At 41.2% G+C, this 17874-nt stretch overlaps 1 protein-coding gene across 1 annotated transcript; it reads left to right on the top strand.

The window, feature by feature from the left end:
- Positions 1-11707: 11707 nt before the first annotated feature.
- Positions 11708-15328, top strand: LOC306981016 (kelch-like protein 33; the record flags this gene model as incomplete). The annotated part of the gene is made up of 4 exons (XM_079580562.1): positions 11708-11888; positions 13356-14304; positions 14394-14564; positions 14809-15328. 4 exons carry the CDS (start codon positions 11708-11710, stop codon positions 15326-15328), a joined length of 1821 nt encoding a protein of 606 aa, XP_079436688.1.
- Positions 15329-17874: the final 2546 nt, after the last annotated feature.

Raw genomic sequence — 17874 nt, 5'->3', positions numbered from 1 at the left:
TATCTTAATGGTCTGTTGGCCTCACTGGGTTAAATGTTATTTATTAAAGGACAAGGAAACTACTGTGAAGTTTGGTTACCAGTATAAGGGAAAAGGTGCTGCTGGGACGACATGTTCACATGAGTGGTTAAAGCTTAAACTTGTCAAAAGTTTCACAACATTTTATTAATGCTTTTCAACACGTATCACAGCGTATAAAGCAAGAATCCACTGAATGTTGAGTACTTACTTCCATTATCAGCTATAGTTCTACCAGCCCATAGATGAACACTGAGTTTGTCTCCAGCATTGAGCATCAGAACAGCGTTATTAGAGCCAGACGTTGCACGGTTCCCACTATTACGAAACCAGGAAACCACGGGTGCTTCATTATGGTGCAAAGAGCCACCTGATGTTTCAGAACCTCCCCAGAAGAAAGAGGTGAAACTGAAAGAGTAGACTCCCTTCACTGGGGCCGTGAAGAAACCTGGGCAAAAAAACAACAACAATGTTCAGTAAAACAAAAGTATATTGCAGCATGTTAGTAAATATAAACTGAGAAGTGGCTGATGCTGACCTGTCTCCGGGCTGTAGGCGTTTCCAAGGTTTGTCTCCACATCTTTATACACAATAGGTACATTATCACTTCCGGCAGTTTGGGATCCATGTACAGGATAAGATGCAGTGAAGGCCACATGTCTGTTCTCTGTCAAACAGACACAAACCACAATGATGAATGAAACTGAAATGAATATAACACTTTCAGTTTTCGTGTACAGCTAAGCAGAATTGTTTTCCCCCCAAGGTTTGCATAAAGTGTTCCATAATGCACCCCACTATTGTTGTGTGCAGTGAGTTGAGCCTCACTGGCCTCTTGTCTGCTGATGGTTTCGTCGAGCCTCCTGATGGTTTCCTCTTGTTTCCTGATGGTTTCGTCGAGCCTCCTGATGGTGCTCTTCAGAGTTTCAGTCAGGGACCCCACATCGTGCCCGATCTCATACAGGCCGCTGCAGTAACCCTGGGAGCAGATACAGGGGTCATCATGATTTATCTGAATGTTAATAATGATAATACAACCACAACGCTACAAGTCGGACATTTATTTTGTCTTCCTGCAAATTGACTCGGTGCATAACTTCAAATCAAGTGACTTCCTGTTTCGATCCAGCATGCCAAAATAAAAGCATCATCTCATTCATTAGTTCAACTTTCTTTCTGCCTAAGTATTAACAGACAAAACACTGAAAATGTGTGTACTCTTGTAATGTTGCATGTACCTGCTGAACTAATCAATGAGATGAGCTGTGTGCTTTTATTTTGGCGTGCCGGATCGAAACAGGAAGTCACTTCTTGGGCGACGTTGTCATGATTTGAAGTTATGCACAGAGTCAATTGTTAAAGGGACTAGATGCAAGTTGGTAATTGTTATGCTCACTACTGCCACCTCAGGTCTTACTTAACTGAAGTCTCTATATTAAAGAGATATTTCAGGATATTTGGGCCTCATTTCCTAGTTATCCAGAGTGTTGCTGGTACCTGGAGATATCTTTTTTTTGGAATTCATGCAGTTCTTATGTTTGAAGAGTTTCGTGGCGCTAGGCTAGTGCAAGGCTAGCGCATTTCTATGGTATCAGCTAGCCTGCATTAAAAACAGTCTGACCCGCTCCACAGGGCACCTGAGGAAAATCACTTATAACGCCAGACTAACCATATAAATGTCTGTGTTGATAGAATAATTTTAACCATTTTGCATTTAAAATACCTTATACTTGAGCAGCATCAGTTTCGTGGTTGTATAAGCTATGCTGCGGTGGAGTGATCTGCTCGAAAATAGTCCCTCAAAATGCGATCATTCATGTGATGCAGGTCAGTTTAATTCCAAACATTATTTATGGACACAGACATTTATATGGTTAGTCTGGCGTTATAAGTGATTTGCCTCAGGTGCTCTGTGGAGCGGGTCATACTGTTTTTAATGCAGGCTAGCTGATACCATAGAAATGCGCTAGCCTTGCAATAGCCTAGCGCCACGAAACTCTTCAAACATAAGAACTGCATGAATTACAAAAAAAATATCTCCAGGTACCAGCAACACTCTGGATAACTAGGAAATAAGACCCTGTGTCAAAAATCCTGAAATATCCCTTTAAGCTCGTGCATGACGGCACTTCGGACCCGAATTTTCATCTTTATGAGTGACAGGACAGGATTTAATTTTCACATTTTTAAACTCTGTATAGTCCCTTTAACATTAACTAACAGTACTCCCTGAAATTTGTGAAACATGCTTAAATCATCCCTGTGAACGATTGTGAAGGTAACTGTAAATGCATAAATACAAAAGAAAATGGTAGAAATCAATTACATCATAGTATTTATTTACCTGTGAAAACGTCGGTCTTTCACCCTTCAGTTCACGGTTCTCATCAAGACTTGTATCTTGATCGTCTGAGTTTTCTGGTAGTTCTGCTTCTGTCTGGCCGTTACACAGTCCAGAGAGCAGGCACAGGCTGATCAGCTGAAGATACATGGGCATCATTTTGAAGTTGTTATTGGGTTGTAGCTTTAACATGTGCTCCTGAGACGCCCACATTTATACTACGTCCAGGACAATGCTTTTTTTTATAGAATGGATTTCTTCACAACAAAACAACACACAAGGGAGTTTAGCAGAAAAGGATGAGTTACTTCTTATCAAGCAAGGAAACACCCTGCAGTATCCACTTACTTGAAATGTAGAGCAAGGTGTGGCTCAAGGACGTAGAAACACGTGAAAAAATCAAAACCATAATAGAAGAATGGTGAAATCAGTCCATGTACTGCACTTTTATAGTTCAGCAAATACTTTATTTCTTTGACAAACAATCAAACCAATCACCACAAGCACTTAAAATATCAAATAAACAAGGAAAATGTAATTAAAACACATGGTTGCATCCTTTGACAGCAGCAGCATTGGTTCTGTACACATTTACACATATTACAGTGTATAAAGTAGGAATCCACTGAATGATGAATACTTATTTACATTATCAGCTATAGTTCTACGAGCCCATAGATAAATATTGACTTTGTCTTCAGCATTGAGCATCAGAACAGCGTTATTAGAGCCAGATGTCGCATGGTTTACAGGAGCACCACGAAACCAGGAAACCACTTGTTTTCTATTATGGTACAAAGAGCCACCTGATTCAGAACCTCCCCAGAAGAAAGAGGTGAAACTGAAGGAGTAGACTCCCTTCACTGGGGCTGTGAAGAAGCCTAGACAAACAACAGTTGAATAAAACTAATTGAGAATTTTTTTCCGTATATTTATGGATATAAACTGAGCTGTGACAAACACTGACCTGTCACAGGGTTATAGGCATTTCCAAGGTTTGTCTCCACATTTCTGTACACAATCGGTACATGATGAGTTCCTGCTGTTTGGGTTCCATCTACAGGCGAAGATGCAGTGAAGGCCACGTGTATGTTCTCTGTCAAACACAAACAAAAATAAGCAAAGGTAAGGAAAATTTACTTAGAGCACAATTTGTACAGAAAGTTAGAGCAGCTTTACAAAACAGGAAAGACATGTTAAAACACATACAATGACACAGGCGAGAGAGACATATGATATTGAATTAGAAGCAAGAATGCTGAAATAAAAATACTCACCGCTAAATAGAAACTAATCCTATTTAATTTGAACAACACAGAGAACCAAACCCTAATGATGAATAACTTACTTACCAACTAGCTAAAACTAGAAATATGTAACTAATCATGGAGTCATCATGTGTTTCTAAATGCAGGCTTTAGACTGCACTTTGACGTGTCTGAAGTCTGAAGCTTAAATACCTTTGTTCAGAACTGTGGACAGAGTGTTGTTGAGAGCAGCGAGCTGAGCCTCACTGGCCTCCAGTCTGCTGGTGGTTTCGTCGAGCCTCCTGATGGTGCTCCTCAGAGTCTCAGTCAGAGCCCCCACATCTTGGCCGATCTCATACAGGCTGCTGCAGCAATCCTTGGAGCAAGTGTAGGATTGTCATCATGATTTATCTGAATATTAATAATGACAATAGCCATATACAATGCTACGAGTCGGAACATTTGTTTTTCCTTCAGTAATTTGCAAATGCCAGTGTTGAAAGACCTTTGTGCACTGGGCAACTAATTCTGAATATAAATTTAAATCGCACCAGCCGGATGTTTCTTCTTCAAAAGCTGGATTACAACTGTAGGTAGCTATGAAAGTGTGTCACAGATCTGCACAGTCACAGTAAAATCTCTGCAGAATCTGATCTAATTCTTTATTCTTTATTCCAAGCCTTGTTTTCTAGCAAGAGTATTCCCTGAAACATGTGAAACATGCTTAACTCATCCCTGTGAAGAACTGAGAAGAATTTAACCTTCACTCAGTCGCTCTCTCACTGTTAATGAAAAATAATAACCTGACATAGGGCCTCAATTCAAATACATTAGAGTATATTTACCTGTGAGAAGGTCATTGTTGAGCCGTTCAGCTCATGGTCCTCATCAGTATGTGGATCTTCTTTTTCTGGTAGTTGTTCCAGTGGCAGATCAACTTCACCGACTGCTTCAGTCTGGCCGTTACACAGTCCAGAGAGCAGGCCGAGGCTGACCAGCAGGAGGTACATGGGGGTCATTCTGAAGCTGTAGCTATAAGACGTGCTCCTGAAAAACGCACATTTATACTGTGTCCAGGAAGATTGTTAATGATTTAAATATACACGATACACAAGGAAGTTTATCCAAAAGCAACTGATATAGTGTAATAAAATGAACAATGTCCAACTTATGATTGTTGCGGTGTAGCATTTGAAGTCTCTAGTCACAATAAAGCAGATAAAACATCTATAAAGATAAGAAGTTAGTTGTGACTGTTGCGTTTGATTGAAATCTAAACATCATGAATCGTGTCCGGGAAACTCCCTTCTGTCTCGACTTACCTGAAATGTAGAGCAAGGAGTGGCTCAAGGACATAGAAACACATGAAAAAATGAAAACCATAATAGAAGAATGGTGAAATCAGTCGATGCACGGCACTTCCTCTGTTTATAGATCAGCAAATACTTTATTTCTTTTACAAACCATCAAACCAATCACCACAAGCACTTTAAAGATCAAATAAACAAGGAAAATGTAATTAAAACACATGGTTTCTTCCTTTGACAGCAGCAGCATTGGTTCTGTACACATTTGCGCATATTACAGTGTATAAAGCAAGAATCCACTGAATGATGAATACTTATTTACATTATCACATATAGTTTTATGAGCCCATAGATAAATGTTGACTTTGTCTTCAGCATTGAGCATCAGAACAGCGTTATTAGAGCCAGTCCAATGGTTTGAATTTTTATTACGATTATGATACCAGGAAACCACTCGTTTTCTATTATGGCACAAAGAACCACCTGATGTTTCAGATCCATATCCCCAGAATTGAGAGGTGAAACTGAAGGAGTAGACTCCCTTCACTGGGGCTGTGAAGAAGCCTAGACAAACAACAGTTGAATAAAACACATTTATTTTTCCATATATTGATGGATATAAACTGAGCAGTGACTAACACTGACCTGTCATAGGGTTATAGGCATTTCCAAGGTTTGTCTCCACATTTCTGTACACAATCGGTACATCATGAGTTCCTGCTGTTTGGGATCCATCTACAGGATAAGATGCAGTGAAGGCCACGTGTATGTTCTCTGTCAAACAGATACAAACAAAACAAGGAAAGGCAAGGAAAATGTACTTGTTAGAGCACAATTTGTACAGAAAGTTAGAGCAGCTTTACAAAACAGGAAAGACATGTTAAAGCACATAGAATGACACAGATGAGAGAGACATATGATACTGAATTAGAAGCAAGAATGCTGATAAAAGGCTTTCAATTAAATTAAAAATACTCACCACTAAATAGAAACTAATTATCCTATTTAATTTGAACAACAAAGAGAACCAAACCCTTATGATGAATAACTTACTTACCAACTAACTAGAAATATGTAACTAATCATAGAGTTATCGGGCTCGATCTTGTGTTTCTTAACACAGACTTCAGACTGCACTTTAACACCGATGAGGGGCAGTGACATCTTCAGCTTCAGACCTGAAGTGGGTTGGACCATGGCCTATGTTATGTTGATCAAGTCTGAAGCTTAAATACCTTTGTTCAGAACTGAGGTCAGAGTGTTGTTGAGAGCAGCGAGCTGAGCCTCACTGGCCTCCAGTCTGCTGGTGGTTTCCTCTTGTTTCCTGGTGCTTTCGTCGAGCCTCTTGATGGTTTCCTCTTGTTTCCTAATGGTTTCCTCTTGTTTCCTGGTGCTTTCGTCGAGCCTCCTGATGGTTTCCTCTTGTTTCCTGGTAGTTTCTTCTTGTTTCCTGGTGGTTTTGTCGAGCCTCCTGATGGTTTCCTCTTGTTTGCTGGTGGTTTCGTCGAGCCTCCTGATGGTGCTCATCAGAGTCTCAGACAGAGCCCCCACATCTTGGCTGATCTCATACAGGCTGCTGCAGCAATCCTGGGAGCAATTATAGGAACGTCACAGTAAATTACCTGAATATTGATTTAATATGGCAACCATTTTTTCCCTTTCTTTTAGTGGAGTAAAAGTAGTTGATCTTCAATATATTGTTCAAGCACACCGTAGTGAAAAGAAAAAACGTTTGTGGCCTATGCATCTAATTCTAAAACCTTTTACTTTATCATGAAAGTAATCCTCCCTGAAAGTTGTGAAACATGCTAAAAATTCATCAGATTTTGGGACTTCTTTAAATTTAAACATAACTCCCTCTTTCACTATTTGCAAATTTACAAAAACAAAGACATGCAGGCCGATATGACCCTCAAGAGAACACTTTATTGTAATGTCTGTTATCATAGTTGTGAAAACAACATTTACCTGTGAAAAGTTCATAGTTGGGCCGTTGAGTTCACGGTCCTCATTCGTAAGTGTTTCTTCTTTCTCTCCTCTCTCTGGTAGTTGTTCCAGTGGCAGACCAACTTCAGCCTCACCGACTGCTTCATTCTGGCCGTTACACAGTCCAGAGAGCAGGAAGAGGCTGATCAGCAGCAAATACGTGGGGGTCATTTTGAAGTTGTAGCTCAAGGCTCTAGAAACACACACATTTATAATATGTGCTGGAACGTCGTTAATCATTATTTTCAGACTTTATTATCTCCCAAACAAGACGACACATACGGAAGCTTAGCACTTTTTTGATTGATACCAAGCAATAAAAGTGCCTTACAAGATAACAAACAAGCCACTAAGAACAAAAAAACTATAAAACTGCAATAAAGATATGAGGTGATCGAGGTCATCAAAACAAGGAAATGCCCTCTAAAGACCTGGAAGAACATACGATAGAGACACGTGAAATAATTAAAAACACAATTAAAAAATGGTGAAAAAGGTGAATGTGCGGCACTTCCTTCTCTCTCTTAGGTCCAAATAAACAAGGAACATGTAATTAAAGTAGAGTATAAAGCAAGAACCCACGGAATGATGAGTTCTGTCCATTATCGGATATGGTTCTACCAGGCCACAGACATTGTCTTGGTCTCCAGTTTCGAGCACCACAACTGCGCTGTTGGAGCTGGATATTGAGTGCATTACGGTACAGAGAGCCACTGATCAACTTCACTGAATGCAAGTTGACAATTAGGCAGCCCAGAGAGCAGGCTAAAGCTGATGAGCAAATAAATACAGGTCATTTTTAAATAGCTCTTCAGACACCAGCAGCTTCAGAGTTGTAGATAACCAAAAAATAAGAGAAAAACCTCGGCTGGGTAAAGTCAATTGTTAATGATTTACATTTGTCGATCATTGTAGCTGGTAGCGGAGGTGCAAGGTTCAAGGCATCACTTTGGGAAATAAAAAAAACAAAATTATAAATCAAGTTCTTTATTGTGCTTTTTTATTTTGTTTTCTGGCGGAGTGTTGTATAACACTGTAGCTCCTAGAATATATGCAGTTATTGGTTTAGTGTTCATTGTTTAAATGTAGTGGTCCTGAAGTTGTGGGGAAATAATTAGGATTGTATTTTTTGTGTCTCCCTCAAATACATGGCAGGACTGTGTTGAAACAGTATCTGTCTGACCCGGTCCACTATTAATAGCAGTGTGTTTATATCCAGAGCTGGTGAGTGCAGTCGGTTTTCAGAGAAGCCGCAAGCAAAGAAATGATGAACTAAATAAGACATAACTTGCAAAATCTACATTGAAACGATTGCTATGATGGAGTATATCGGATGCAGTTTGCCTCTGGAGTGGGCGGAAAGATGGCGGAGAGAGAGGGAACACAGGAAAAGGCTGGTAGAAGAAGGAGGCGAAGGCGCGGAACGGGACAAGCAAGAACTCATGCAGATTAGACGTGGACAAAAACTTTATCATCATTTGCTCTCAAACATTTTGCCTTTTGAACCAACCAGGAGAGACAGTGAATATTTGATGGACATAAAGTTTCGAGACACAAAAGGAATCGACATTGAGCGTATCTTAATGGTTTGCTTGGCTCTGGAAATAATGAGAGAAGAACCATGTGACCCTTTTGGACAAGTGTGAACTGTTCCACAACATTTTATTCATGCTTTTCAACACGCATCAAAGTGTATAAAGCAAGAATCCACTGAATGTTGAGTACTTATATTCATTATCAGCTATAGTTCTTTTTGCCCATAGATAAACATTGACTTTGTCTCCAGCATTGAGCATCAGAACAGCGCTGTTAGAGCCGGACGTCGTATGGGTCACATTTTTGCGAAACCAGGAAACCACGGGTGCTTCATTATGGTACAAAGAGCCACCTGATGTTTCAGAACCTCCCCAGTAGAAAGAGGTGAAACTGAAAGAGTAGACTCCCTTCACTGGAGCCGTGAAGAAACCTTGACAAAAAACAACAATGTTCAGTAAAACAAATGTATATTGCAGCATATTGATAAACATAAACTGAGAAGTGGCTGATGCTGACCTGTCACCGGGCTGTAGGCGTTTCCAAGGTTTGTCGACACATGTTTGTACACAATAGGTACTTTTTCAGTTCCTGCAGTTTGGGATCCTTCTACAGGCCAAGATGCAGTGAAGGCCACGTATATGTTCTCTGTCAAACAGATACAAACCACAATGATTAAGTTCTAGAAAAAAACATTGAAATAAATTTAGTATCCTCAGGTAATTCAATATTCTTTCATCTGAAAATCATGAAGTCAAGAAATAAATTAGACGCGGTAAGGTAAGTAACATAAAAAAAGAAAGATACACTTTATAAGACAAGAAGACGTATTAAGAGAACACTTTCATTTAAGCAGAATTGTTTTCAGCCTGGGTTTGAAGAACTAGCGTAATCTTCAATGATATAATGAATATTTTCTTTGTTTAAAGCAGTACTAAGTAACTCTACACTAGAGGCCATAGTGCAACTGCAGGTGTCATAGCAAGTTGTGATTTTTTAACTCATTGTCCGGGAGAGAGGGATATTGTACATCCAATTATACAATGGAAATATTTTTTTTCCACTCAAACATTGCGGTAAATACTGTTTAAAGTGACGCGAGCTTCATCTTCGTGATTCCATTAGTGTGTATTGGTGGCTCCGGTCCGGTGGCAGACAAGTTGCAAGCATGGTTTTCTGGCCAGAGTCACCAGGGGGAGATGAAAGACCCCCCCAATCCTCCCATCAATACTTGTATTACCCCCAGAGGTACTACAAAAAGGATTTATTAAGGTAAACACGTTACTTAGTACTGCTTTAAAGGAAAACGATGAAAACGATGACAGTGTATATGACCTTTTAGCAGCTCAGTGGCTGTATGGGTGGTTAGCATGGGGTCTTTTCCATCACTGTGGCCTCTATGAAACTCTAGGATCAAATGTCTGTTTCTGGTAGATTTTCACTGCAGTTTTCACTCTCACCGGAAACCCTACAAAACAACTGATCCTGAAGTGTTGTAGAGGCCACTGTGATGCAAAGTAAAGGCGCCATGCTGACCACCCATGCAGCCCTGGGGTCACAAAAAAGTCAATTACTCACAAAAAATGTGACTTTTTTTGGCATAAAAAGTTCCATAATGCACCTCATCACCACAATCGTTTTATCCATCTCAATTGTGGCAGTAAAGAAATCTTGATCTTTAGCCTATTTTATTTTAACAAAGAGTGAACCAAATTAAGGCCACAACTCTGACTAATTTAGGGTAACATGAATACTGAAAAATGATGTAAGAAAATACTTAACTGTTCTATAGAGTATCAGTTATCCCTGGATTGCACAGATTCATACACAACACATGATGCTGAGGTTGGAACAGTGTTCCATGAACATGGCAGCAGCCACTCGACCAGCGGCTGCACTTGCTTTACTGCATATCAAGTGAGTATGAAGCTTAAATACCTTTGTTCAGAACTGTGGACAGAGTGTTGTTGAGTGCAGCGAGTTGAGCCTCACTGGCCTCCAGTCTGCTGGTGGTTTCGTCGAGCCTCCTGATGGTTTCCTCTTGTTTCCTTATGGTTTCCTCTTGTTTGCTGGTGGTTTCGTCGAGCCTCCTGATGGTGCTCCTCAGAGTCTCAGTCAGAGCCCCCACATCTTGGCCGATCTTGTACAGGCTGCTGCAGCAGTCCTTAAAGCAATTATAGGATTGTCAAAGTAATTGACCTGAACATTGATTTAACACAGCAGCCATTTTGTTCTTCTTTTAGTGGAGTAAAAGTAGTTGTTCTTCAATATATTGTTCAAGCCTTTTTATGACTCTGTGGTAGCCTCTGCTATCCACTACGCTGCCTTGTGCTGGGCCCTGGGCAGCACTGTCTACTTTGCACACCCTGAGTGATCTTATTGAGAGCTGAATGTAAGTGAATTTATCAATCAATAAAGGATTATCTCATCTTAAACATGTTTTCTTATCTTAAACACGTCCTGATTCCCTGATGATTCCATTCAAAATCTCCATGGACTTAAAAAAAAAAAAAAAACAATTACTGTAGACCTCCTTTGTAGCAAGAACCACATGAACTTTTGCCACCAGAAAACTGTAAACTGATTATCCACTGTACCTGTGTCAGGGTCACTTCACTGGTTTCTTGGCTTTCTGTCTTTTTTGTCAGTTGTTCCAGTTGTTCAACTTGATTAACTTCCCTGAATGCAAGTTGTTGACAATTAGACAGCCCAGAGAGCAGGCTAAAGCTGATGAGCAAATAAATACAGGTCATTTTTAAATAGCTCTTCAGACACCAGCAGCTTCAGAGTTGTAGATAACCAAAAAATAAGAGAAAAACATCCAAGTACGGCTGGGTAAAGTCAATTGATAATGATTTACATTTATCGATTGTGACTGGTGGCGGAGGTGCAAGGTTCAAGGCATCACTTCGGGAAATAAAAAAACAAAATGATAAATCAAGTTCTTTATTGTGCTTTTTTTTTTTCTGGTGGAGTGTTGTATAACACTTTGTAGCTCATAGAATAGATGTATTTATTGGTTTAGTGTTCATTGTTTAAATGTAGTGGTCCTGAAGTTGTGGGGAAATAATTATGATTGTATTTTTTGTGTCTCCCTCAAATACATGGCAGGACTGTGTTGAAACAGTATCTGTCTGACCCAGTCCTCTATTAATAGCAGTGTGTTTATATCCAGAGCTGGTGAGTGCAGTCGGTTTTCAGAGAAGCCGCAAGCAAAGAAATGATGAACTAAATAAGACATAACTTGCAAAATCTACATGGAAACGATTGCTATGATGGAGTATATCGGATGCAGTTTGCCTCTGGAGTGGGCGGAAAGATGGCGGAGAGAGAGGGAACACAGGAAAAGGCTGGTAGAAGAAGGAGGCGAAGGCGCGGAACGGGACAAGCAAGAACTCAGACACATTGTGGCCTACAATGATTCCAAGATGGGACTGACTAATCTGCGTAAAGAATGTGCGCCTCTATTTGTCAGTGCAAGCTCCAAGAAACTTAGCGAAGAGACCTTTGATGACACAACTCTTAAATACAACAACAAAAGTTTTCCATGTGATTTGTTTGGGATTTTGAGAGATTTCAGGGAGACAGGAACTCTCACCAACTTGACTTTGGTTTTGGAAAGTGGACAGCGTTACATGGTGCACACAGCTATCATTGCTGCAGTGAGCACATTTGTACGGAATGGTCTTCTTGAAAAGAAATTTGGGGAAAATATCGATCAGTGGTCTTTACAATTGTGCCGTGAAGTGGACAAAATCGGCCTTGAGGCAATTTTGGAGTTTGCCTACAATGGTGTCATCCCTTCTTTGAACAAGGACAATTCTCAGCCAGTTCTTGTTGCAGCTAAAGCTTTGGAAGTGCCAAGGGTGCTGGAAATTTGTGGAAAGGTGAGGACAAAACTTGGACAAGATGGTGGCCCAGAGGAAGAGTTGATAAAGACTCTTGAATCGATTAACCAGCTCAGAAAAGAAAAAGTGGGCTGTGACATTGTGCTAGATGTCAATGGAGCGTTCTATCATGGTGAGAGCTTTGATGAACACTTGATCAGTTTTGGGAGTGTCTTATGGAGGCCTACATTTAAGATCACTGCTATATTCGTACACCATCCAAGAAATGTTGGGGACAGGCACATAAATTGAAAAATGTAACACTACAGTATATGTGTCTGCAAGGGTTTAGATGGGATGCAAGAACAAACTAGTTCAAAATGGTTCACTCAAAATTCCTCCTATTGTCCAAACATATACTGTAGTGAAAGCTTTCTTTTCTTTGCCCCAACTGCAAGCAAACAGACGAACTGATGAAAGTTTTCAGTTAACTTCGAGCATATACTGTAGCTTGCCAGCAGGCCATTAAGAAATGTTTGCTCATTAAAAGTATTTAATGGCAAGGATCACCATTGGCACCCTTCTGAAACTCTGACGCACCCTCAGTCAGTTTGTTTCTGGAGCCTGTGCTGCTTTATACATACAGGCACATTCCAAGTCCCAATCTCAACTCCGAACCTAACCCTAATCCTACATAGAGAAAGAGAAAGCTGTGATGGTACAGTGAGATATGAAGCTGAGGAGCATTAGGTCTTCAGGTATAAGACTGCTTAGCTTGTGTGCATTGTTCTCCTTGATATTAAGGTTTGGATTTGGGTTTTTGATTGGAGAAATAGGAGGCTTATGAGCATGAAGTCTAGAAGTACCAATTCCTACAACCAAAGAGGCTGGAACTGATGGACTATTTCAAATGTGTGGTATTGACAATCCCCGGTACTGCTGTTCCCCCGCCCTAAAAAAAAGGGGGAACTTTGGTGTTGGGCTACAGTGGCACTATGTTTCCAAGTTAGTCAATGGAGCTGGTAGACTAGAAGACTCATTTCACCTTTTATATAATTACTATGTCTATTTGGATTGATTTTCTCTGTTTCTCTAGTGCACAAAGTTATCCTGGCTGCCAGCAGTGATTTCTTCCGTGGTATGTTCACCAGCGGGATGAAGGAATCTTCTGAAAATTGCATCAAGCTGCCTTTCCTCATTGCTTCAGAACTTGAAGCCCTCATCGACTGTTCCTACACCGGATGTCTTCACCTTAACTGGGATTGCGTCTTTGAAATCGTTTGCACCGCTCTCCAACTGCAGTTCACGCCAGCTCTTTCATTGTGCTACAAATTCCTGCATCAACAAATGGACGCCAACTCTTGCCTTGATGTTCTTTCTTTTGCCGAAGCCTATGGGATGTCTGAGCTACTTGAAAATGCTAACGATTTTGTTTTGGGGAACTTTTGGGAGGTATCGGGCACTGCAAAGTTTCTAGATCTTCCTGCCGAGAAACTTGCAGACTTTCTGAAATGTGACGGCTTGTGCGCACCTTCAGAACTAGCCGTATTTCGAGCGGTTATTTCCTGGATCGAGGCAAGCCCGGAAGAGAGATTGAACCAAGCTAGCTTACTCATGTCCGGCGTACGCTTTCCTTTGATGACTTTCAGGGAGTTTCGCGAAGTCAGGGCGATCAACTTGAGAATGGAGAGCTTGGAAAACAAGGAAGTTGAGTTGTACGCATCGGCACTGAAAGAGTTTGCCTTCGGGATGCAAGAAGCGCAAGCTAAATGGAGGGTTCGCAGGCCCAAGGACGCAATTGTTTTGGTGGGAGGTGATCGGCTGAATCCGGACGAGGGTGGGCGTATACTAAGTAGAGAGGTGTGGTTTGCTAACTCTCTTCGTTGCGGCACCGGCCTCGTCAAAGCGATCGAATGGAGGAAACTGGGGGAGATTCCAGACCAGCCAAAGTTTAGGCACGGAGTCGCAGCCATGGGAGGAAGACTGTATGCAATCGGTGGATGCTACTTTTACACAAAGAATGACATCATGAAATCTGCCTACAGGTTAGATGCTGATGTTGAGAGATTGGTCTTAGTACAATAGCAACAAGGTCCTAAGACATTTCTGAAAGGTCTTTTCTATGTTTTCACAGCTATGACCCAGAGCAGAACAGCTGGAAGAGACTCGCTGACATGAATGAATTTAGAAGCAACTTCTCACTTGTTGCAAACGAAGGGAGACTCTTTGCGATCGGTGGCGATAAGGAAATCAACACAAATGTGGACACTGTGGAAGTTTATGACCCAGAGACAGACTCCTGGAGGTAGAAATTCCCATTTTTCTGAAAACAATTGCATGCAGTAGTAGTAGTACTATTTACCTCCCCCAACTGATGTGACAGATCCCTTTGTAAAGCTAAATAAATGGCTTTTCACGCAGGAATATTCACAAATAGAAAAAGACGATTATCATTGCTTTCCCTTCATGCTAGTTTCTCTTCAATATAAAATCATAATACATAATCCTTTTCTTCTTTGTTTCGTTTTATGTTGTTCTCTCGTTTATAGCTTTGCTCGTCCATTGGAGCAGGCTCTTAGCGGTCAAGCCTCCACTCTCTCCAATGGCTCCATCTTCATTTCGGGAGGTTACAACTACAAATATGAATGCCTCGTTTCGCTGTTCCTGTACCATCCTTCGGGGGGCACCACCTATCTGTCTGATATGATCCATGACCACGCCCAACACTCAATGGAGGCTCTCCGTGGATCTCTTTACGTTGCGGGCGGAGTTTGCAATTGGCGGAAATTTTACACCGATCAACTTGTATGCGAGGTGTATTGCCCTCACACCGATTCTTGGAGCGTTTTTCAAAATTTGCCTGTGCCACATGTAGGAGCGCCCTCTGCAGTCTTGGAGGATAAACTGTATATTCTAGGAGGATACTGCCAGGAAGACTACAGTGAATCCGGACTTGTTCATCGGTTTGATCCGAGCATGAATAGGTGGGAGAACATGGGCAGGCTTCCGGAGGCTGTTACTGACATGAGAGCATGCATAATGTGTCTGCCCAACAGCTTAAGACAATAATAACGCAGGTTTGATATGTGAATAGGCGCACGGTGAGAGTAGATGAGATCATTGATGCCCCTTTTCCTTCAGTGTGGGTCATGTCCAACCGACTGAAGGAAAGCTTCATCCACCAGACTGACGGGATGTTGAACTTTCTCCCTTTATTCATCAGTTTTGCAGTTACAAACACCAGCATCTCAAGGGTACTGCACTCTGATCCCCCCATCTATTGTATAGATGTAGATACTGCAATATCGTTTTAATGTATTGTTCGCACTGAGTATTAAGTCATTTCAATTCTGTTTTTGTTCTCAATATGTGGTGTAAATTTCAATAAAACTGATTTTTCAAACAGTGATTGAGGCTGCATTAACAGCCCTAGCTACTGTTTGATCCCAGGTCTGATCAGTGCATGGTTTTGTTCTTCCCTTCAGCAAGTGACACAAGCCACATTCACAATTTTTTTTCGAAATCTTGACTTTAGCAGGATTTGATTCATTGATTGATTGATTGATTGACTGATTTGATTGATTTGAGTTGTTATTGCTTTTGTTGCTATTTCAGCCTACATGTGCGAATGTGGCTTTAGACTCCACACTGGTGTTAACCGTGAGCGTCAATGGAGACATGGTTTCATGTAAAATGTCTGTTGGAAACTGTGCTGTGCCATTCACAGCTGGCGCCCAAGGCGATCTTTTGACTTATGCAACGGCCAAATTTGCCCTGTGCAAATTGTCTGCTCTGGTTACAGTGCTTAGGCTTCTTGGACACGTGGATGTGGAGTCCCTAAATCTGTGTATTTGCGGATGGCTTTGATGTATGTCAATAAATCTTTGGACACTGTAGTTTACAACTCTTTGTGGTAGAAGATAAGCGTCCGGGAAGCCTAAGCGCCAGAGCGGAATATTTGCACAGGACAAATTTGGTCGCTACAGTGCCCAATGTTGGTTAAAAAAAATACAGATTTGAAATGTGACCAATGACTTCTCATCTTCGAAACAGAAAAGCAATCATGCATTATTTTTACTGCAGTATTGAAAATTCTGAACTCATACATGCATCATTTTGCAAATGCTTGATACATTAAAGACTTCCCACAAATGTTAAGCTTGTGTCCCACCTTTAGTGACAAAATGTGCCTGTTTTTGGGTCTCGTAAGAAAGAGTAATAACGACAGAAAGATACTCTGGTAGGTCAAGACAGGACTCAACTTGCAGCACTTAAGGCCATGGTAATAATTCTCTCAGCCCCTTTAGTGCTCAGAGAAGGCAGAGGACACTTGCTCTGGCAGCATACTTACAGAAACATGATTTTTAAGGCTTGCTTTTTGTTGGTCATTTTGGGGTGGTCCTCTGTGCGGGCAGAGCGGGGGGACTTTGCGATGCCCGACTGGTTCCAGAGCAAACTCGACCTGATTTTGAAATTAGAGGAGCGGCTGAAAAACGTGGACAAATTCTCCGAAGATGTAGAAGCTTTGGAGTTTAAGCTCAACGCAACACTGGCCGAGCTGACGCGACAGAAAGAGGACATCGACAGGCTCAAGGCGGAGAACGAAGGTCATGATAGTAAAATGATAGATCAAAATGTATTAGTCCAGAATAACCAAGTATTATTATATGTTTTTACAGAACTGAAGAAGAATGTTGGTAAAGGTGAAGTTCTTCTAATATTTTCTACATTCATTCATTAATTGTTATTCCTGACACATCTACTATTTGTTTGATACTATGTTGTCAAATGTGTCCCTGCCAGGTCCGCAGGTCGCCTTCTCTGTCTCTCTGGCTGATTCTGAGGAGATTTTCAAAGGGCCATGCACAGACAAGACTCTGGTGTTCAAGAGAGTTTTCTCCAACATCGGAAACGCCTACAACCCGAACACAGGTTAACAGCCAAACAAATAATCTCAAGCGTAACGTAACGCTTACTACTCCTGCAACTGCCGCTTTTACTACTTCTACTGCTAGTGCTGCTACTTTAAATTACTATAGCTACAAAACAACCATTGCCAGCACTACTACTAGGACTCATTTATGGTTTACACGTGACTTAAACTCTACAAACATGCATGTTCTTGTTACAGGAATCTTCACGGCGCCTCTGGGTGGCTCCTACTTCTTCACCTTTAACACTTACGGCTACAACACTCACATCGTGGGAGGGATTTTGGTGAAGAACGGTGAACTGCAGGTGTCCACGTATGAGGCCGCTTCGTCCGACGGGGCGGACAGCAGCAGTAACTCCGTGCTTTTGTCCCTGGCCCCTGGAGACACTGTGCACGTTCTGCTCTGGGACAACGGGAGAGTGTTTGACAACGCAAACGGACACACGACATTCACTGGTTTTCTCCTTTTCCCCACAAGTACTTAAGGCAGTGCAACATGTCAGGCATGGTGTAGTATAGTGGTAGGCTACTCAGTTTTGATTTTAAAAATCAGAATACTTTATTAATAACAAGCCCTATTCCTAAGATAAGATAGCCTTTATTGATCTCACAATGGAGAAATTTACTTGTCACATACAGCTCTTAGAAACACTCAGGGTGTGCAAATAGGCAGAAAATGTGA

Source organism: Gobius niger (genome assembly GCF_951799975.1).
Source record: "Gobius niger genome assembly, chromosome: 21".
NCBI lineage: Eukaryota > Metazoa > Chordata > Actinopteri > Gobiiformes > Gobiidae > Gobius > Gobius niger.
The sequence above is the reverse complement of the archived record's forward strand: the minus strand, read 5'-3'. Positions and strand labels throughout refer to the sequence as shown.